Raw genomic sequence first — 22,955 nt, 5'->3', positions numbered from 1 at the left:
ATTTCCTCAGACACAAAAAACAATCCTTCCACACAATCGTCAGGCAATGTAACGCAGAATAATTTCAGTGTCAGCAAAAAGAAGCACGAAAAGCAGTGGATACGCTCCTCAAAACAGAGAAACCCCCTCTGTGGAGAAAAAAAAAGCGAGTTCGGACCACATTTCATCTTTTGTGTCCCAGATTGATGACCTTTGAGATGGATGATGCTCCGCAGCGCTGTGTTGTATTGTCTTATGCAGGCTGACACAAAGAGGGTAGAACACTTATCATCTCAGGCGTATGTATGGAACTGGGAGGAGGGGTTGTCAAAGAAGTGAAGGGGTGGGGGTCCCTCTGATAAAATGTAATGGAGATGGGCTAATGAGCAGCACAGGCAGATGGAGGGTGCCCTCTCCCGTGACGACAACAACAGCCTCAACCTCCATCCTGAAGATGGAAGAAGAATGTGTGTTTATTTGGATGCTCCTTCAATTTCATCTGTTCATTTTTTTTTAAATGTAGCTATTGGTTTATGAGCAGCAGCTTGATACTCAGGTTTTATTTGTTGGCCTTTCATGGTGCTTGGTGACTTGCTAGCAGGCGGCTCACCAGGTTTGAAGAGCTTGGTTTGGGATTAGTGTTTGGGAGGACATTGGTGGGAATGAATACAAAGGGATTAGTGCAAAGGGATGCTTCATTGACTGTGTGTTTTGTACGTGTTTGTGTGTAAGTTTGGTGATGGGTGGTTGCATTCTGAAGTTGATGGATGCACTGGAGAACCTCCAAAATGATTCAAATAAGCCTTAGGTGAAACAACAGAGGCAACAATTCTTAATAGTCAGCTCCCATGTCTTCACTTGTAATGTTCCAGAGAAAGCATAACAAAAAAACAACAACTCCGAAATCATCTCAATGCCTTGAACCATGTGCCAACATTAGGGCCACACAAAGAACAGTCTGACAAATGACCACTTTATGTCCCTCTTTGACTTTAATGAATTTATGTGTTATTTGGCCCCTAATGGAGGCCGTGGCTGAGGGGCTGGCGCAAGGCCATAACAAATGAAAAGCTCTGATTAGCGCAGAATGAGCCGAGAAGGGAAAAAATGCCATTCATCTTGGTTAGCATCCTCCTGAGCTCTTTTATGGGTCACTCTTACAAGGACTGCGGAGCCGGGGGTGCCGGTCCTATTAGTGGGGCAGCTGAGTGGTCAGCGGCCCCGGCGTTGACGGAGCGTCTGGCGCACTCGCACAGTTCAAGTCAGTGAATGGCTCAATGCGGCTTGACTCCTGAATAACCTTCTGAGGTACCGGGAGCTTCACCCCTGCATGACCCCGCTCTGTGGAGAGGGGTGTGTGTATGTGTGTGGGAGGTTGGGGGGTGTACTCCACAGGGGTGTGGAGGGGGTCCAACATGCACCCACTCTCAGTCACTCTCACACTAGCAACAGGTAAACATATAAAGGGTTGAAATAAACATGTAGAATATGCAAATAATAAACAGTATGCGTTATCTAAATACATTGTGTTCACATATGAAATTCCAAGATAGTACACACACAATGTTGATGGATGGATGGAGGGATGGATGGTAGATAGATAGATAACTAGATAAACCTGATTGTAATTGTCTTCGCTCTTCACTGTGTTTCATGCTATATTGAATACCTTAGAAATTATTTTGTACCCTCCTCCAGACTGTTATGTTCGGACAATGAGATTACCCCAATGCTGTGAAGACTCTGTGGACCACGGCTTGCATTGTAAAAATGTCAGGCAAAGCCTACTTGAACAGCTGAACTTTATTTTGGATTCAACAGAAGCACTTTACATGGTGGCAGATTTGTGCTAACTCCATTTAATTGTTAAATTCTAAACACAGCAACGGTTCAAAGTATGAGAGGGTGTGCACACTTGTGCAACCACATCACAGTTGTTGTTTTTTTACTTCCCTTCTCTAAAATATTTCATTTTATTTTTGTAGGTCACATTAATGTTCATCTAGTTACCTCGCAAGCTAGCTAGATGGATAGCTAGTTAGATAGATAGATAGATAGATAGATAGATAGATAGATAGATAGATAGATAGATAGATAGATAGATAGATAGATAGATAGATAGATAGATAGATAGATAGATAGATAGATAGATAGATATAGATAGACAGATAGACAGACAGACAGACATGATACACATTCAGTTGATAGACTTGTACAAAAAAACCCTCAATACTATAAATTATATTTTACAAAATAATAAAGTCCAGTTTGGATTAATGTAGGCATGTAGGCATACTCTAATTCATGTTCATTATTTATTACTGTAGTTAGCTCCTTAGGTGCAGAAACAAACATGAGTTATATAATGAAAAAGTGCTACAATGCAAATCAGCTGTTGATATTTATTTTCCACTGAGTACTGTGCATGATTATCAAAGATCAAACATGGTTTATTTTCCTGAAATGCAATGATTATTTCTATTAAAAACAATACTAATAAAAAATAAAATCATGTGTTGTGCAAGTGGAGCAAACATTTCCTTCCCGGATTCTCAGCTGACAGCCTTGGCGTCTGATTCGTGGTATTTTATTTATTTATTATTTTTTTTTTTTTTGATGGAGCATTCTTTTATTTAAGCGGAAAGTAGGCCAACAAGTTACGTAAAAAAAAAAAGAAACACTCAGATCCACCACAGCAGCAGCAGAGGCGTTTGGTCCCGATCGTGTTGGAGCTTGATACCGAGCACTGTTGTCATTGGGAGAAGTGCTGTTTTTGAGCGGCCCCTCCTCCTCCTCCTCCCTGGCCGGGCCCCCGGGGCTCTCGAGCAGCCTCACACACTTTTCAGTCCGGCCCGGGAGAGGAATGTGCGGGGATGCCGAGCACCGTCGACTGTAGGACACCTACGAAACCTCGACTATAGCACCGTTATGGACAGCCATGATCCGTATGGCCATTTAAGTAAGTACGATTCCTCGTATTCGACTTTTGAAGTCTGCGCGGAGCAAGAGAGAGACAGCTAGGAAGGCACTTTGCTGGAGGAGTGTTCCCCGGCCATGGCGTCCTCTCTCCGGGCTTTCACCATTTCGCAGCCTCGGTCCTAGTACCCTGGTGCTCCCGTGTCTCGGTGCGATTATTTTTGTGCTGTAAATAAAGTCAGGTGGTCATAGCGGTCAGGCAAGGTCAGAGGTTGGCATTTTAATTGCTCTTATGTAATTTATGACCCAGCTAAACTGTTTGAAACTTAATTTACTGCGTGGAGCATAGTGAAGCGTTGCATGAACAGACAGCAGAAACGGCCGGGTTTGTTGTCACAAACAAACTTGTGGCACAAAGTGGCACCTCCACTACACTACCCCCCTCCTCCACACACCGCGGGTCATCTTGGAGGGCATCCATCCCACGGACAGCGTGATGTCATTTTGCTAAGTAAAGCTTCCCTCCTGCTCTGACTCGACGACTTTGCCCTTGAACCAGCTGATGGCTTTCTTTTTTCCCCCCCTTTGCCCTTCTATTAGCAGAATTGTTTATGTGACAGCTTTACAGCCCTGTGGAGTTGGGCAACACGTGGATCACAGTGGGCCAAAGGAGATGGGTTTTGTGTGTTCACTGTTGAGTACACTGAATTAACAAGTCGAATTACACACATGAATGTTTTCGCCATCATCATGTGATGTTTTGTTCTCTTTTTTATGTAATATGTGAATGTAATAATAGCCTTGGTGGAATTGAATTTTAATTTAAGCGTACATATATGGGTTTTAACATCAATTTTTTATTTTATGCACTATTTGTATTACTGTATTCTGCACAGCGCCATTAAAACAAGAGGTCACGAGTGTTTTATATTTATGGCCTCGAAGTGTTTTTCATTCAAATATTTACTATAATTATGAATTGCCTACAGTGTTAGTGTAGATTAATGATAGACTACGGCATACTTGCGTGCAAATTCGGGTTATATCAGCCATAGGAATCGAACTTAGAGGACCTTTATGCATGAGCGTATTTCCTTTCCTTTTAAACTCTTGTTTTTCTTGACTTAAGAGCAAAATGCTGCACAAGCTATTTTACTGCACACAGTTTCTTGGAAAAGAGCTTTCAGAGGCACATTCTTGTTTTAAATCCATGTCTATGTGCTCTTTAGCATAGTTTCTGAGGTATTAGGAGCTAGTGTTTCACAACTTTTATTGAGCCATGGTACATATTTTACATGAGACAAATCTCGCAGCACACAACCAAGCAAAAATGTCACCAAAAGTATTGAAATAATGATAATCGCATTTCAATTCACTCCGAAATTTTAAGTTAACTATGTACCTTCTGCCATCAAGTGGAAAATTGTTATTGCTGTTTCTAAACGTCATTGGCATAAATAGATCAAGAAAGATAAAAATATTTTTAGAATAATACTTTTCGGACCAATTAATTAGCATGGGATAATTTCTGGAGGCACAGATGAGTATTTGTCACAACGATACGCTGACGTGCCGCGGAACAGTGAATTACTGATTTGGCCAGTGTTAGAGCTTTGGCATTCATACAGCATCACATTAGATATGAAATAAATACATCAAGATTGGATTAGGGCATAGACTTTAAGAGTTCACAAAATGCAGTGCTTAATAAAGTAATTTAATGGAAATTTTAAAGCACTCAAAAGTATTTAGGTAAAGTGACATAATTGTACCGATAATCCTTTTTTTATTTATTTAATGAAATCATTTGTTCACTTGTGTTTTTTCAAGACTTCACTTGTTCTTCACTGGTTGCCTGTTTGTAGGTTTTGCTGGCTTCATTTGTCTTCTGTAAATGAAAAGCATGCTCAATTCGGTTGAGATCAGTTTTGTAGCATTAGGCTAAATATAGCAGAATGTAGACAGGCCTCGCGTCTATCTCCAATAAACAACTGTGAGGCTATTCCTTTTGTAGCCACGGATTTCCCATACATGATGTATGATGCATAATGTGGCATGCTTTGGATCAGGGGTGGCCAAGTTCGGTTCTCGAGAGCCACTATCCAGCCTGTTTTCTATGTCTCCCTCCTTTAGCGCAGCTGAATCTAACGATCAGCTCATCAGCGAGCTTTGCAGAAGCCTGATAACGATCCTAATCACGAATCAGGTGTGTTACTGGAGAGAGACATGAAAAACCGGCTGGATAGTTGCTCTCGAGGACCGAACTTGGCCACCTCTGCTTTGGATCCTTTCCTTGTCCATGTCTTTTTCAATTAACTACCATTCTCTTTAACCATTGTCTTCGATATTTTAATGTTGTGCAGCTCTACCTAATATTTTGTTGTCATCTTAGATCTAGAGCAACGAACAATCCATTGCTGCAGCGTCCTTTTTCTTCTTCTTGGGAAGTAGAACAAGTGTAGCGAAAGATAATCGTGTGGCATTAAATTATAACAAAAAATGGGCCTTTGAGCATAAACAGCCTCAATACTCTATCACATAAATCTCAACACCATTCACAGAGGCTGGTAATTGTTTCCATAACCAGTGTGCCCCCAAGGGGAATGGAAGAGACATCTGGATGGGACAACTTGTAAGGGAAGCCTATAGCGGTCGACCGGATATGGAATATTTAGGCCCTGTGGCATCCCAAATGGTCCGATTATTTTTAGTTTTATTATCAGAATTTCCATCATCTTAAAGACATTAACAGTCGAATGCCATTTTCTGGCTATCTGTTGCAGTTTTGTCGTTGTAGTATCCAGAATATGCTGGAAGTTAATTTATTCCGGGGTCCAATCCGCAAACACTTTAGTTTGATTTAATTATTGTTATTTTTGCATGAGCCTACGTCATCTTCCAAGCTCTTTTATGTCCTTAAAAATGGTGGTAAAATTAATATCGTCCCTCAAAAGGAACCTGGACTGTCATGACAAGTTTTCTCTATATTATTATTTGGTTAGTACTAACATAAGTATCAGATTAGTTTTTCAAAAATCATTTCCAGTTTAATACATTTTGTAGAAACTTTATTTGTACGTACGCCGCCATTGTTATTTACGTCGCAACGCATTCAGTGCATAGTGGCGTAGAATGGCGGCTGGCTCTCTGCCGAGCAATGTGAAACGCTTATAAAGAAAGCAAGGTAAGCCTCCGTAGCGTTCCTAAAAGGAAAACTCTTGAATGGGTCTGGTGAATGACGAGAGCATGGTGTGGGGGAGGCTGACTCTCCCGATAGCATGTTGTGTCTTTAGGAATGCTACGAGGCTTAACTTGCTTTCTTTATAGGCGTTTCACATTGCTCGGCATAGATCCGCCGCCGTTCTATGTCACTACGCAATGAATGCGTTGCGACGTAAATAACAATGGCGGCATATGTCCAAATAAAGTTTCGACAAAATGTATGAAACTGGAAATGATTTTTGAAAAATTTATATCATAGTTATGTTAGTACCAACCAAATAAATAATATAGCACAAACTTGTCATGACAGTCGGGGGTTCCTTTTAAAACGACTGTATTTTTCGTGATTCTGAATTATGTCTTGCCGGCATAAATGTGATTTGTTTGTAGAATAGATGATTGCATTGATAAGATAACCCAAAATTTACCACAATGTGTAGAAAAGATGAAACAGAACTGTTTTGTGATCTGATTGCTTGGAGGTCCACTCATCTTTTCTCAGACATCTGTTTCAGTAGGCTCGACGAAGGCCCGCCCTTCGCTTTGCAGAAGAATCAGCATTTCTTCTTTCTCAGCACTTTTCTTCTTTCTTTCAAAATTTCCCATCCGCCAAAGTGATCTGGACGCCCAGGCGAACTCCCCCCGGCTGCCTTTGATGCTGAGAACTTATTTAAGAAGTCGTGACAGGGACGGCAAGTGAAAAGAGAGAACTATAAAAGAGGAAGAATCACAAGGCGGGCTAGAGAAAGCAGTCACCCCGTTTGATGTAAACCGTGACTTATGCTAGGGTTCACGCTCTGACTCAACATTTATATCCAGCCACACGCTCATATATAAGTTCCTGCTTGCAAACCAAGCCAACATTATAGCTCATTATCTGTGTCCCGACGGCGACCGCGTCGTCATGTGACTGAAAGTATGCGGCAGTTGCCGTGAGTCTGGGAAGCCGTGGTAGCTTTGAAAACCTGCTCGCTGACTGCCAAGCCCTTCACATAGAGTTCCCCACCCACTCTTACAGAGATAAATAAACCACACAGGTAGAGGGTGTGGCTTTTGGCAGGTTTACTCAAGGATTCTCGCTACTTGAGACCTAATGCATTAGCACACAATAACATGGGTGGTATTGAGTGTGTGTAGTTCTGTGTCTGTGGAAAAGGCTGCATGACTGGATGGTGCGTGTGTGGGCGCATGTGCTTATTGTGAGAACAGAGTTGAGGGAAAAGAAGAGGGCGCAAGGAGGCCATTCTCAGGGCTAATTGTCAGTAATTAGTCATTAGTGAAGAAGGTCAAACCCTTGATTTAATTCCAGATTTAATCAAGCAGAGGACCTTGGAAAGGTTGCAACGGTGTTTTCTTGCGAGGTGCATTTTGAAATGTCTTCATTAATTGTGCAATAACTGCATGCAATCCACACAAACTACCACAGGCGCTCTCAGTGTTTGCTTGTTTTGAGTGCACTATTGACTGCCTCAGAGTTGTTTGTGTGTTTTGAAACCGTTTTTCCCATTAGGAAATAATGGAAATGTAAATAACACTAGTCTGCATTCTGCAACAGCAAATACCTGATTTATTATTTTGTCAAAGCAAATCAAAGCTGGAGTAATGTTCACGGCAGTCGCCGCAATTTAAACCAAGAATGCTTGCCCACTAAAATATGCCTTAAATTACCAACTAATAGCCTGGAAACCAGACTCATACCAGCAAATGAGTCTGGTCACAGTCGCCATCAAGCGCATTTCTGAACAAACAAACAAACAACAAAGTTGAACAAACAAACAGACACTAGAAAAAAACAATCAGCGGAGAGTGGACATGATTTTAGAAAAACTTCTGGTCACTTCCTAGATATTTTGACCTATTGTAGTTGCCGTAGTTGGTGAACAAATATGGCCGACCTTCTGCGCATGTGCATTTCTTACTGATGAAATGTGCAATTAGCGCTTCTCCCAGTCTTATTAGTACAACCGTATGCCATACACAATGACCTTTTCGCCGTAGAGACAGAAAATAATGGGAAAATGCCACGGCGCAATCAATGTATTTATGTTAGGCGATCTTAGCGAGTGGCAACATAAGATGGTAGATTCACGTCTCGCGATAGTGAGTAAGCGGCTTGTTAGTCCATTCCATGGTCCACGTCTTTTGAAATAAATCCTGGGGCTTTATTAATGACTATGTGTGACTATGGCAAAAACACTTCCTTTTCTATTTAATTTCATTCTTCTTCCGTTAGGCCTTCAGCATTTCACTGGATTTGCCGTTTTTGTAAGCATATGGCCCATGCCCCATTCCCTTGGTCATGGCTCGCCAGTTGACGTTGGAGCAGTGTTGCTAAATTGCTGCCCAGCCAGATCTGATTTTCTGTGTCCGACTGCGATCAGCTTTTAAATGTACTGACCGGTTGTGGAAGATTATGATGCTTAACAAACTGAAGTCAGAACAGTTAGAACAGATGCTGTTTCAAGAAACTTGCCATAAATTGTACTGTGCATTGATGTAGTTCTGCACTGCTAACGTCGGTGTCAAACAGAGAGCTGTGTACATGGGAACTTAAACTGTCATATGCTGATGAGCTTACATCTGTCTGAACAATATCTGAAATAGAAAAAGATACATGTATAGTGTCACTTTAGGGACACCCTGGCCTGTATATACCCTGTAAATACAGTACTACATGTATGATAAATGATTCTGAGAAGAAATACATTAGTACTCTCACATGCCTTTTTCAAGCTTTTGTTCAAGGTGTTCAGAGTGTGCGCCAAATTTAGCGCTTTGGGTTAATTCACTGTGTTTTAAGTGGGCCACGACATTCTATTATAACACTGAATGCATTTAAGGATTATTTCTGCTTCTCCCGCTGGGATTTGTTAAGTCTTGGAATGGTAGCTTGTATGTCTCCTCCTCGTTTTCTTGTCTCGCGTCGGGCTTGTAGAGTTTCTCTTGCCAAGCTGCCGCCTGCAAGTGGATCTTATTACTGCTGGTGGCTCTCATCCAAGCTCTGCATGGACATTTGATGAAGCCACACACAGGTGCACAACACACAAGACAGTCTGTTGAGTTATGTGTGCTTTAAGTTGTGTACTGCATATACAGGGCTTCGCTTAGCACCCCTTCGATGCTAATGTTTATTTATAAGGCTGGAAGGGCATCAGGTGAATTTTTTATATGATGGCAGGAGGTTTTAAAGAAACAGCTGCACACTTACTTTAGGGACAGCTTGTATTCTCTGGTGATTGGAATTAATAAGTGTCTTGCAAACCTTACCCAAAAAAAAGAAGCACTTTTTGCATCCGAAATTGAAAAGGGCAAGTTCTATTTAGGTTCGTTTAGAGTTTATAACTGGAGATGCAAGCGCTGCACACTAGCAGTGAACTCGCGTCGCAAAAGTAGCATTTAGGCAGATAGTGGTCAATTTAAAAAAAAGAAGATGAGGCTTCAAGCTGTTTATTGCCACTGCTAGAGAATTATAGTACACATCTATTTCGACATCCATATACCTTTGCCTTAAAATCTGTTAGCGTAATGCTAAAAGGAGCAGCACGATGTCCATTGGAATAAAGCCAAACATGTGGCACCTCTTGTTGTTTTTGTTTTAGTGGTATTTCCGTTGATTTCAATGAGGAAGTATGATATGAGATACATTTGTTTTGAGTTACGTGGTCAAAAGAATTAAACTCGTATCTGAAAGCACCACTGTAATTTTTGATGCCCTTTTCTGTGTCCTTGGCTTCTTGTACCAAGGTTTGCATTAACCTTGCATTCCCCTCTTGGGTTTTTCGGTTTATTTAAGTTCCCTCAGGCTTTGCCATGTATTGTTCTTCTTTGCCTTTAAGGTATATTTTGAGCCTGTGTTTGCATCTGGCTTTTCGCTTTGCTGTCTGTTTATTTGACCACCGTCCAGCATTCTAACAAGACAATTCCTGACTTCCTGGAATGCTATACACGAGGAACACTTGTGCTAAAGCTAAGGACACGTGCATATTAATAACCACAAACACACGGGCAGCCGACCATGTCACAACTGGCCCATTTCTCTTCATGACATCAAAGAGAATTACAGTTGTTTTGAGGAAGGTAGAACAAAATTCTTTAGCCTAGGGCCTCTTCTTGTCACTTTCTTCCTTTAACATTCACAGCCCATTTGCCATAGATTTCCAGCACATAAATAAGCCGTAGGGCATTGGTTAACAAACGTATTCAACTTGGTACCACCGAAAAAAATGCATCTAAATAAAAGTTTATAAAACTTGTTTTGGGGCTTGATGAAAACAGCACCCAATGACACACTTTGGTTATCTAGCGCAATTGCGAGTTACTTATTGCTAAACTTATTTATACCACTAACGCATATAGCTAGCTAGCTAGTTATAGCTACACCTGGAAAATGCATTTTTCCTGAATGTCACTATTTACAGAACAGCTTGGAGTTATTACTAAAATTCCCAAGCAAGGAGGTGACGCCGCGGATGATCCCACTTCCGTCTGTTGGCGGAGAAGAGCACCGGAAGCCTGTTAGCTCGCAAGTTAGCCGGTGGCTGTTGAAAGCCCCACAATGACCTCGTGGGATATATTCCAGCCACAGGAAGCTTTAAGAGGACATATTTTCATGGCTCAAACATGTAGGGATGTGTATTGTGGGCATAAGAAAGATGCTAGTTGAAGTAGCATCCGTTTTTAGCAAGCTGTGATTTTACTCATTCAGCGGACTCGCACACACAGCATTTTAGAGAGAAGACACGTGATTTTATATGATTCTGAAGCCTAATTTTATAGATAGTGACTTTTAGTGACAACATTTATTTACCGAACCAAACTTCACTGCTTGGTGTGAACGGGTATTTCTGGGATGCCTTAACAGCCTTTGGCTATGGAAACTGTCCTCCATTTCCTAATGTCTGATCCCTTTTAAGAAGCTGTAATTGGAAACTACCGGTTATACTGTAAGTGTGATCCCTCCCATCCCCGCTCCTGACAGCTTTAATGCCCCCCCATCTCCCCCATTTAATGCTACGCCAGACACCCTGCACTATAACAGGTGTCCCTGCACTGTTTTAGGCACAGCCTGAGGTATAGAGAGACACAAGTTGAGTGGGCGGCTGAAGAGCTGATTTGTGTCATCAGTCGGACAGCAAACAGTTCCTATGGGATTGATCTCTCGCGAAGGATAATCTGGCTAATCTTGTAACCAGGGTTGATGGACTCCGCCTCTTTCTGCTCTCCACTGATACCCGGAGTCCCCCTTCCGCCTCCTCCTCCTTCTCACCATTCCTAAAAAGTAGCACGGATCCGGAGTTTCCGTCTCATTTTTAGTTTGTCAGCGAGCCACCACTCAAGTTGGACACCGCGGACGGCGACTGGCGTTCTGCCAGCTCGCACCTGAAGGCATGTGGCAACCTGCGGCATCACCTGCAGCTGGAGGTGGCGCCGGGAGGGAGCTGGGTTATGGCCACTGTGAGTATTGGACTCCTCGCGTCCTTGTAGGGAATAGTGAGAAGCAGATCAGGGTCAGTTATGTGTTTTATTTATTTTTTTGCGCTGGGTTTTTCCCACGCATAGTTAGACTCGCTAACGGATGCATTATGGTAATACCTCTAATCCCTGGACGCTCTTTATAAAACTCATCTTCCCAGGGTAGACTCTCAGCGCAAATAGTGTGTGCTGCTTCTTTGCATTGGGTTTTCCATTGTGGATTACACGGAAAACTAGAGGATATTTAGCTTTTAATAGTGCCTGGAACCATATTTGGTAACTTCAGAACGACGTCAGATATACTTATAAATTATAATAATAATGAAATGCATGAATGTTGCATTTCAATTGATAAAGTAAATTACAATCAAAGGTAAGTAGAATAATGAAATATAGTCAATATACTTTTCATATATACAGTGCAGTATATATACACTGCTCACAAAAAGTTAGGGATATTTATTTGGCTTTCAGGTGAAATTTATGGAAAATGTCAAATGTTCACGCTACTGTGATCTCATATCATGAAAATAGGACATTTAAGTAGAAGGATGCACTGGTGATTTCCTCAGATCAAGCAATTCATTTAAATAAAAGTTAACAATGGAGGGTACACCACAACAACAAAAAGTCAACGTCTCAATAACTCGTGATGTGCCCTTGAGCATCAACATCTTGACCACATCTCATGCTGTTCACAAGTCGACTCATTGTCTGTTGAGGCGTGGCATCCCACTCTTCTTGAAGGGCAGCCCTCAGGTCTTTGAGGTTCTGGGGTGCAGTGTTTTGAGCGTCTATACGGCGACTCAGCTGATCCCACAGGTTCTCAATAGGTTTCAGGTCTGGAGAAAGAGCAGGCCATTCCATTTGAAGGTACACCAGTCCCCAACAGCCGTTCTCTGATGATGCTATCTTGATGAGCTGGAGCATTGTCGTTTGTGAATTTTGCCGTTAAGATCCTCGTTAGCGAACAGCAACTTGTGCAAGAAATACCGAAACATTTACCAGTTGGACATGTGCATTCAAAAGCTTACAGGAGGTCACATTAAGTTCACCTGTAAAGGTTTCAATGCATTTTAGGGTCGTCCTGAAATTTCACCTGAAAGCCAAATATCCCTAACTTTTTGTGAGCAGCGTATATTTATTTTGGTAATTTCAAGGCTAAAGATTGAGGATGATAGGAAACTGCATGAGAAGCTGTTAATTAATTTTTTGTAAATTTACATAATTAACATATTTTGTCAAATGAAACTATAAGACGGTACAGTACATATACGTTAGTACTTCATTTATTTCTATTATTTCAAGGCGCCCTCATGTATGTCTCAGTCAAGCATGGTTGCACGGTTCGGGGTTTGAATCCAGGCTCTGACCTCTGCCCACCAGCACCCCTAGTAGAACGAGCGGCATAGAAAATCATTGGAAGTCTCGGTCAAATACTCACTTGTGGTCTCAATTCCAGGAAGCCTTCTCTATAAGGGGAACCCCCTCACCCCCCCAACACGTGTTGCTTCGTCCTTCACTATCTGTTTGTCTCTCAACGCGCTTCCCTTCTTATTTGGCCCTCTCCATCCTGCTTTCCTTCGCTGTTCGCATCTGCTGCCCGTCAGCCAGTATCCTTCCGTCAGCGCTTGCTCTGCTTTTCTGCTTTCCTCCTTCCTGTGTTTTAAGAGATGTGTTGGGAGGTGTTGACGTGAGCTCGCTTGCACACATACTGTAGTCGGCCAATTATCAGGCATCTGTGCTTGTCTGTGCATTGTGCTTTTCTAGTGTCCTTGAAAGTGCCATTGTGTTGATGTAAGTTTTTTCCTGTAAGTCATTGTTTTTCATATATATGCTTATATAAAAAGAAAATATTGTACTCATAAAGGCTTCGGAGATGCACGCTAGATTGGATTATCTACTTTAGTCTTGACAATATTGATGGGCCAGCCCGGGAATCTCCTTTGTTGTGTTAGTGCTAATGTGTTATTAGTGTGTAGCCTGTACATGTATTGACTTGGTTTGTTGAGCTTCTGACATTTGTCAATAACTGTTGCTAATTAGTTGTACCGCAGTGGCTTAAAAATAACATACAACAAACAACAATGGATTGATGAAATTGGCCTGTCCTTACATCATATGTTAATTTGATGTATTATTAACCAATTTAAAGTGTTGAAAATAGCTTGAGAATATATCTATTAACTCTCTTGGGCGCTCTGCGGGAGCAGTGCTGCATTATTCCACCTCAAGATTGAAAATGTGGATATATATATATATATATATATATATATTTTTTTTTTTACAATAAGTGAAAATAGTAAGGTTAGATACATTTGTTTTGTTAAAAATGGTTAGCTGTCATTTGCTTTTGTAAAGTATCAAATGCTTTTTGTCTAGTCAGGGGATTGACTTGAGCGCAGACTGGACAGCTGGTGCTGGCAACGTGTCCTACCATATTAATCAATGATATAGTGTCATCATTTTTGTGTGTGTGTTAAGATAGCAATTGAACATGTCTTTTGGGGTGGCGTTGTGGTATAGCATCGCAATATGAGGCGCAATACCAGCTTGAACGACGTGGTGTTGGAATTTTCTTGGTTTGCAGGAAAGGAGTAATTTTGGAGATGCAAGGATCCTGCCCAACTGCAATGATACTGTCGACTAGTAGTTGGCTACCACAGTATTAGAATTGTAGTCATTTGGAAATATGCTGTAATCTAGCTACATTTAATCGGCTGTATCCCTCTTCAAACAGTGAAATGAAAGCAATGATTAGGCTTTAAATTCCACAATGGCAAGCTCTAGTATTTACTGTCACAAGACATGAACGGAACGTCACATGCCATTAAATAGTGCACAGTCTAATGAGGTTTGCGCCATAAGGATGTATATGACAGGGCATGACAACTGTTTTTGTTAAATTGTGCATGTTGTTCGGATACATTTTACAATGCTGCTGAAAATCACATGCACATCATCTGTTCAAGAGTCATTAGTTTGTTCCAACCAATGACAATTTGACAAATTTCCTGTGTTGCACCACAATCTAACGCTATGATTACAAGGTGGAGTTGGTCATGATTGTTATTATGCAGAGGAGTAAACTGTAAACTGACCACGGGCTATTAAGTTTGTTCATTTTATTTTCAGCACTTTAGACTTTATTTGTAACAAGTTATTTTTTACGTTTAGGAACACATTCAGTGGTTTCCTCTAGGTCACAAGGTCCAGATGTCAGGTCACCCTTGGTGTGTGTGTTTGTTTGGGAATGTGTCTGTGTGTTTAGTCCCTTTTTCTTTATGTAGCATCATTCTATTTATTTATAGTATCTATTCAATTACTCCTTACCTTACCTACAGTATTAAGATAGAGAAATGTTGTTTCATGAAATACACCAAGGTTATAAATATGGATTTTTCATTATACAGTTGTTAGTTTTTATTCCATTTTAGCTTTTAACTTCAAAATCATTTAGTTGTATTTTTTTTGTTAGTTTTTATTAGTTTTAAATTTTATTAGTTTTGCTGTAGTTTTTCTTAGTTTTAGTGTTCGTTTTAATTTGAGTTTTTATATGATTGAGTATTTTTGGAGTCCAAGATAATAATAAAAAAAGTACAATAAAGTAAAGTAAACTACGATTCCCAAATGACTGTTCGCTCTAAATACAGTTGCCAAAAATAATCCAATTATAATAATCCAAACGTGCTACTTGGGTCCATTTGACCAGACTTTCTGAGGGTTTGTTGTGGACACAAATTGGGTTATTTTTTGACTGAACTGTTATTAGCATTCTACCTTTTTTTTCCCCCTTCTGTACAGCTGTAAAGTAATACAGAAATCAATTTGAAATTAATCCTGAAAGCTCTTGTATGAAATTGACAAATATAAAAATTAAGGACATTTTCACTAGTAATGTAGTTAGATTTGTTTTACAAATGTAAAATGTAGTTTTGGTAAGTTACAGGGTTTTTTTTTGTTGTAGATAATATGTAATATTTTAAACTACATTCCCAAGAATACAACACAATATTTCTGCGATTATATGGTGTTTAATGTAGCAACCTGTAAATTGGCCTCATTAATAGTCTTGCAAATCATCTCACAGCAAAACCTCACAGACTGTTTGGGCGGATCAGTCTATGAGTGAGCTGATTTGTGCTGTTTGTGTTTAAAACGTTTTGTCAACTTTTTATCTCGGCCCTGGCCTCCACATCGATCCGCTTGCTGCCTTTGTGTGAAAAGCTTCATTCTAGTGAGTCTGTCTGTGGCTGCAACTTTGTCTATTTGGGGGTGATGTTTTTTTTTTGTTTTCTTAGAGCTGTTGCATAAGCCCGGTACTTGCGCTTGTAGTTAATTTGTCGATTATTGCACTAAACAGAAACAGAAAAAGGGTTCACTGTTGTAGAAAATGGAGCAGAGGTCGTTCATCTTCTTTTCAGGGAAAGTTTGTGTGTTCACTCGAGAGTTCACCACGGGGCAGAACTTTGGGGTTAAAGGAGTTCACTGGTGCAAGTTGTTTGTGTTATTACAGCCGCGTGGTTTGAGGAAAAACTATTGTCTTGTACGGTATATCAGAGAAATGAGACTCACGTGCTGTATCCTTTCTTGTAATTTCCAAAATAATTATTTTACTGTGGCTTTTGAGCGTAGTATAATGTGTGATATATGGGGTTTATTTATGTAATTTATTCAGCATGCATTTATCCAGACAAAAACAAATACATAGACAACAAACTGTGATTGTGATAGTGACATAGTTACATAATGCATTTACATTACATCATGGCACATGGTGAATATCCTTCCTTCCATCTATCCATTTTCAGAGCCGCGTATCCTCACAGCTTTCTTCGGCTGGTAGGCAGGCTAACACCCTGAATTGGTCGCCAGTCAAAGATTCTAAACTGGTTAAAAATATGTGCAGTGAAACTTTCACTTACTTCTTAAAGGATGGTATTGGGATAAATGAGGATTTATGGCACCTCTGGACTGTATCATTCTTGTATAAACAACATTAGCATAGAAATAGGAGTTCAGAATATTGAAAGAGAAATGCTCCCGTCGCCCAAAATAGCATTAAAAACAAATTAGCGGCTCAAGCAAATGCAGTCACATGCAGTGGCTGAAGTTTAATGAAGTACATTTATTTATATATCCATCCATCTGTCTTATATTTAGTCCATCTATCGATCTGTCTCCACAGAACAGGGGCTTCTCAATTGGTGGTCTTTGCCAGACTGTGAGATTACATATGTGTAAGATCGTGTTAGCTTTTTTAGGGGAAAAAAAAAAAAGAAGCAGATTCCGCGCGGGACATTGCCCCCGTCATCCATCAATCTGTCCATCCCTCTCTTGCGGCCTGCCTCAATCCCCTCCTCCTCCCGCTCCTCTTCGGCCTCCCACCTTTTTGACAGCTGGCCTGCTGAGCTGCACATACTTACCCAGGCATAAGAGGATTTAGTGACACAATTGATCAGGCATCAACCTCATTTAGCAAAGAAATGAATGTTTATCGGGCGCGCTGTGGTTCTGCGCTCGTTTGCGCGAGGTGGGGTGATCTGTGTATCTTCCACTTTTGAAGCAGCGCAGCGCTGGCGGTTAGGAGACTTTGTTAATTACATGTCCGCTCAAGGTAACGAGCTCTGCAGACTGTCTGCCTGATTACTTTAGAGTTTGTTCTGTTCTCTGTCCTTTGGTCGATGACAGATAGGCAAACATAAATGAAGTCACGGAGCCAACAGGTATTGAACAGATGGAAGTTTAAGATCCGTCTTCGTAAGAGCTAATCTGGTATTTATTAAGGCTCGTGTGTTGTTTTGGACTCGATCTGCCGCTACCATCCCTGAGCCCACTCCCACACTGTTCTCCGGAGAGGAGATATTATTAGTTAGCGGGCCGCGGGCTTATTGAATTACACCACAGTGGAGTGCTCCATCCAGCTACCGGTGTAATTAACAGTGAGGGATTTAGAAGGTTTTTCAACCGGTGATGTTTTGTTAAACCTGTTGATCACCACATTAGGTGGAGGTCTTGGCTAATCCCCCACACCCCCCACACACTTAAATTTCTCCTAAGGGTGTGACAAAAACCGGTTTCAATCAGAAAATTGGTTTCCACCTGAGCCGTACTGAATCAAATCAGAATCCCACTGAAGCGAACAGAATCGAATGATTCCAATTTAAAATGTAACCGAGTTGTATCGCACCCTTTGTATTGAGATACTTATCAAATATTTTATTGGAGATGTACACCGACGCCATCAAATGTTCAGAGAGTACTGTAATAGTAATCATTGTTAAAAAGTCTTAGTCACCCCCCCCCCCTTTCGCAGTAAAAGAAAAATTATTAGCATCAAAATAAAAAATAAAAAAAGTGTTTAAAACAACTTTTCAAACATACAGAAAGTAGGCAACTTTGTTTTTAAATTTGAACAAAAAAAGTGAATACTTTTTGAAAGCACATTTTTAGCATAATCGGAATTGATTTCAGAAATTCTCTTAAATGTTAATGTTCTGCCATTTTAAGTGGAACTGTGTTTTCTCTGTGTGTCATTTGGTGAGTTGTACTTCCCATGGTTGCAGGCGTTTCTGGGAATGATCCATGTAAGCGAGGCCTGCAAATAGGACCTCTTTTTGAACATGGCTCAGGAGTTTGGCAACAGTTGACCTTTGATTTGCAGTCAACGGGTGGCCTTCACTGCGCTCGTCTGTTTGCTGTCAAATAGATGCTTGCGTCCTCACAGCAATATATTGGTTTGGCCTGAGTCCATCAGACAAGAATCAATGGAACAAATCTGGACTGGATGGTTTCATAAGATGAGTCCATGTCCTCGATGCTTGAGAATGCTCTTTTGTGAGATGCGCGATGGATGACGACCTAAGAGTAAGATGCCTCTTTGTATGGAGGAGATGGAAACATCCCTTGAGGTGGTTTGTTTGAGAATAGAACGCTTTTCTTGACTAACTTGTACTACTTTTGCAAGCATTATTTGAATGGCCTAGTGTGAATACGCCCTCATGCTTGTGATTATATCTTTTAGGAATACTGGGGACCTTTGACCTTTAAATAGTAAAATGATGTAATTTCCCTGAAATGTCCACGCACACGTCCGTCAATGTTTGGATATTATGAGTTGTCATGTTGGCTTTAAATTAGTGATAGGCCGATATGTTTCTTTCAGGGCTGATGCCAATACCGATTATTAGTAGGCAAGGAGCCGATATTCTTTCACAGTAAAAGAAAAATGATTAGCATCAAAATAAAAAAAGTGTTTAAAACAACTTTTCAAACATACAGAAAGTAGGCAACTTTGTTTTTAAATTTGAACAAAAAAAGTGAATACTTTTTGAAAGTAAATAAAGTTTTCCAGAATTTTAACGTATAAACTGAAATATTGAACTTTGTTTTCGTTTTTATTTGAACAAAAGCAAAAAGTGCCGGGAGTTTCCAGAGTCAGCAGCATCTCTTGTAAAGTGCGTAAAAGGTTTCAAAAGATGCAAACAGTGGAAAAATTGTCTGAATATGTTAAAAATTTCGTTGTGACAAGAAAAACTGTCTGTGAACATCTTTGCAACCTTTTGCAAACTCAGATGAAAACCCAAAATTCACTAACATTCGCCGCTCAGGGAGGATTCCAGCTTTATCGGCCTTCAGATTTTGATAATGTGGGTTGAAGATGTGCATTCAGAAATAGAGTGTAGATTAAATCAATTAAAGTGACTGACTATTTTTATTCAACCCACTCATCCATTGCTAGAAGCTGCTCTTCCTCGCCCCCCAAGCCAAAAACCCGTGATTAGCGACTAGTCGACGCTGTAAATGTCAATGTGGAGTAGTAAGTGGACAAATTGACTAGTTTTTACAACCCCTAGTATAGTATATGCATTCATCAGTTGAGAGCAGAGCTGACTTATTGACCGTCGTTATGAAAAACCGGACTGAAGAAGCCCTTTTCAAATTCACACACTCCTCTATCTTGTCACGTCTGGTCTCCGAGGATATTGATGCATGTGAGAGCGTGTTGCCAAATTGTTGGCTGAGCTCACAATAGCGCCGCGCTATTTGTCGGATTCAGCACTTCCAGAATAGACTACACCTTCACAAGGCCCAATGAGAATTTGTCACGCACATAAAGAAAAGTGTCAGTGTAGAATGAAGACGGGGCCGTACACTGCCCATCCATTATATAACCCTTTTGCATTAATGACTGCACTCCCGCTCTCGTCGAATGACATCGTGCCTTTTGTTGCATTGTTAGCGCTTGTATGTGTGCATTGGAGGGATTCTGTTGTATCCGGTCTAAGGGAGGGAAGTCCCAATACATATTTGCCTTCCGGGGATCAACTTATGGCATACTTGGAGAATGTGGGAGCTGGTCAGTGAGGGAATGGAGGCAGTGGCTTCTGTACTAAACAGGAAGTTGCACAACATTTGTTTTTGAGCTTACAGTGAGGGAGTGAATGGCCACTTGGATGATTTCCTCACTTTCACAACACTTTGACATATGCCATAAGCCAAATTAAGAAGGACAACTTTATTGCTGATGGTGCATAATACTGGTATATTAAAAGACATAGTGACCGCTCTGCATTATTACTAACCCTCACACGCTGGGATAGTGAAAGTGCACAAGAGTACATTGTTGAGGTGTCACACAGAAGTCAGCAGTTTTTTTACGGAACTGATACAAAGCAGCATCCTAATGATCAGATTTTTTTTTTTTTGCTGCCATCGTTATAAATTGACAGACTATTGAGAGTCCTGGAAATGTTATTCATCTGTTCCAGCCTCCCACCATAAAAACAAACATTGTTACAAATAGCTCTCAATAATATTATACTTTTTACAAACAGTACTTAAAGTAGCACTAAGGAACTTTTCAAACTTAATAAAATATTTTCATAACTCTTCTGATGAAACATCAACTTAAAACTAGTTGAATGGTACCTTTGCCATGTCCTGAGGGGGTCTGTATCATTTTTACTGGCACTAAGCAACTTTGAGAAGCATGGTAGGAACACTGCCACACAAAAAACTACAAATGTGTTGACTGCTTTACAGCATACGTCACTTCCCCCTTTACCCATTCGTTACAAAGAGAGAAGTCAATTTGAAAGTCAACGCTTGGGAATGGGAAATGTGATCTTCCTTCAGGCATAACATTACCGCTTTTGTCCATATGGCGTCGCCAAAATCAATATAAACTGAAAGTTCCTTAGTGTTGCTTTAAATGGAATGTGAGCGAAAATAGACCGCCGGCTCACAAAACTCACAGAGTTACCAATGCTTTTTGGTCGTCTTTTTCTCTTTCCATCCGGCGTACCGCTCCGTGTGGCACTCCCCTCCGCTCCAACCTTAAAGGAGCAGCGGCTAAGATTTAGGATCCCCTTGGCCGCCGCTACAAAATGTATGTAGAGAAAACGCTTCATTTCTGAAAGTTTTATAATACCGCTGTGGATGCTATCCTTTAGCACGTCTATGGTATTACCCTTTACGAGCTATCATTAAGCTAGTAGACTTGAAACTCAAGTTATGTGATTGTTTTACTTGTTTACGTTTGGTTTAACAGTAAACTTCCACTGAAAGTAGCAATAAACAGCTTGCAGTCTCGTTTTTGAATGAGGCTCATTGTGAAGTAAACTGAGTTGAGTTTTTATGGTGTTAGGTTTCATTTCTTTTGTAGTAGTTACGGTTTAAACGATTATTGTAGGCAATTATAAAAAATAAAAAAAATGGGTGTAAATTTGTTGCAGTTTGTCGCTATTCATGGCAGTGCTCAGTCCCTATTGCCTGCAAATTGTAAATTAATGTGAAGTGCTGAATTTACAAACTTTAGCACTGATGATGCAGATTGCTCCAAATCACCTGTCAGAATCAAACAACTGCACTGTCATTTGACCAAGCTTGCATGCAGTCACACCCATTTGACATTTGTATCACATGGCTCATCATTAGTAGCATTTCAACCCCCCCCAAAAAAGTTGATGTATTTGAGTCACAGACATTGGCCCTGAGACGAGTGCAGCACATGGCATCCTTTACGCACGACATTAATGCTGTCTGCTTACATTGGCGGTGGCACGCGCTGGTTGAACGCGCGTGTCTGTATTTTGTGGCAAGTGAAGTTGGTGACAAACAAATGGCCTCACAGCTATGGAACATGCATGAAATTACACACGGTGCATCCCGTTACCCTGTTGACTGACAGATTTCCTAAGTAGGTCATCTATGCAAATGCCAGCCTGTCAGTTCACATCAATAGAAAGCAAGGTCAGCACGACGGCACCAAAGTCAGGAAGGCCTCACTCTGTTTAGTGTTGATAAGAATATAAATAATATAATTTCATGCAGTTTTTTCATCACAATCATTTTTGCTGTAACACTGCACAATGACAAACACTCTTTCAAAACACCATCAATTAATATATTTATATTACAGTAGATGAAACAGAAAGGACTATTACCGAATGGATAATACCATATAAAATGTTTTTGTGCTGCTGTTTTGCTTAGCAACAACATTCAAAGGGTCCCAGTTTATTTACAGTACTTTGTTTTTTCCTAATAGGAAAGATATTTATTTGAAGGAGGCGTTGGTATGGAGGTAAATTTGGTGCAAAACTAACTTGTGCAAAAAATTTGTACCTGTAGAAAAAAGTCTAAATTTGTATCTGTAAAAGTCGTGATTTGTATCTGTAAAAAAAATGTGTGCCTGTAAAAAAAAAATTTGTGTCTGTAAAAGAAATTTGTACCTGTAAAAAAAAAATGTGTATGTGTAAAACAAGTTTGTATCTGTAAAAACAAATTTGTACCTGTAAAAGTCATGATTTGTATCTGTACAAAAAAAAATTCGTACCTGTACTAAAAGTATAAATTTGTATCTGTAAAAGTTGCGATTTGTACCTGTAGAAATGACAACTTGTAGTCAAAGAAGTCGCCACTAGGAGTCACAAGTGGGTTTTCTGCTGCTGTACTGTGACGTGAGTTTTGCCCCAATTGTTGCGCTACAAATGTAGCAAAACTAATTTGTACTTGTAGAGCGCCTGATTTGTACTTGTAAAGAAGGGGGCGGGCTCTGGTGCAATGAAGGGTTGTTTTGACCAATCAAGTGAGAAGGATTTGAGCGGATTGGAGCGCAACCTCATTGGTTTAGCGAACGACGGTGGCGGGACTCGCGGAAGGATACAAGCAGGACACATCGTCGCCAACCAACATACATATTAAGAATACTTCAGTCGACTGAAGTATTCTTCCTCAACATACATATTAAGAATACTGAAGTATTCTTCCTCAACATACATATTAAGAAGTATTCTTAATATGTATGTTGGTTGGCGACGATGTGTCCTGCTTGTATCCTTCCGCGAGTCCCGCCACCGTCG

The 22,955-nt window shown here is 40.5% G+C and overlaps 1 protein-coding gene across 3 annotated transcripts in view; it reads left to right on the top strand.

Annotated features, from left to right (window-relative positions):
• Positions 1 to 2,679: 2,679 nt before the first annotated feature.
• The window catches only part of rxrgb (retinoid X receptor, gamma b), a 34,398-nt gene continuing 14,122 nt past the window's right edge, over positions 2,680 to 22,955 (top strand). The window contains exon 1 of one of the 3 annotated variants that reach the window (XM_086088943.1): positions 2,680 to 2,938. In XM_086088943.1, coding sequence (XP_085945069.1) covers positions 2,908 to 2,938 — 31 coding nt within the window. In that variant the 5' untranslated portion in view covers positions 2,680 to 2,907. Of the gene's footprint in view, positions 2,939 to 11,353; positions 11,572 to 22,955 lie in introns of those variants that run through there. The other 2 variants (XM_086088944.1, XM_086088942.1) reach the window with 2 other exon arrangements.

Source organism: Leptonotus elevatus, chromosome 11 (assembly GCF_054856555.1).
Source record: "Leptonotus elevatus isolate MCC_2025b chromosome 11, RoL_Lele_1.0, whole genome shotgun sequence".
NCBI lineage: Eukaryota > Metazoa > Chordata > Actinopteri > Syngnathiformes > Syngnathidae > Leptonotus > Leptonotus elevatus.
The sequence above is the reverse complement of the archived record's forward strand: the minus strand, read 5'-3'. Positions and strand labels throughout refer to the sequence as shown.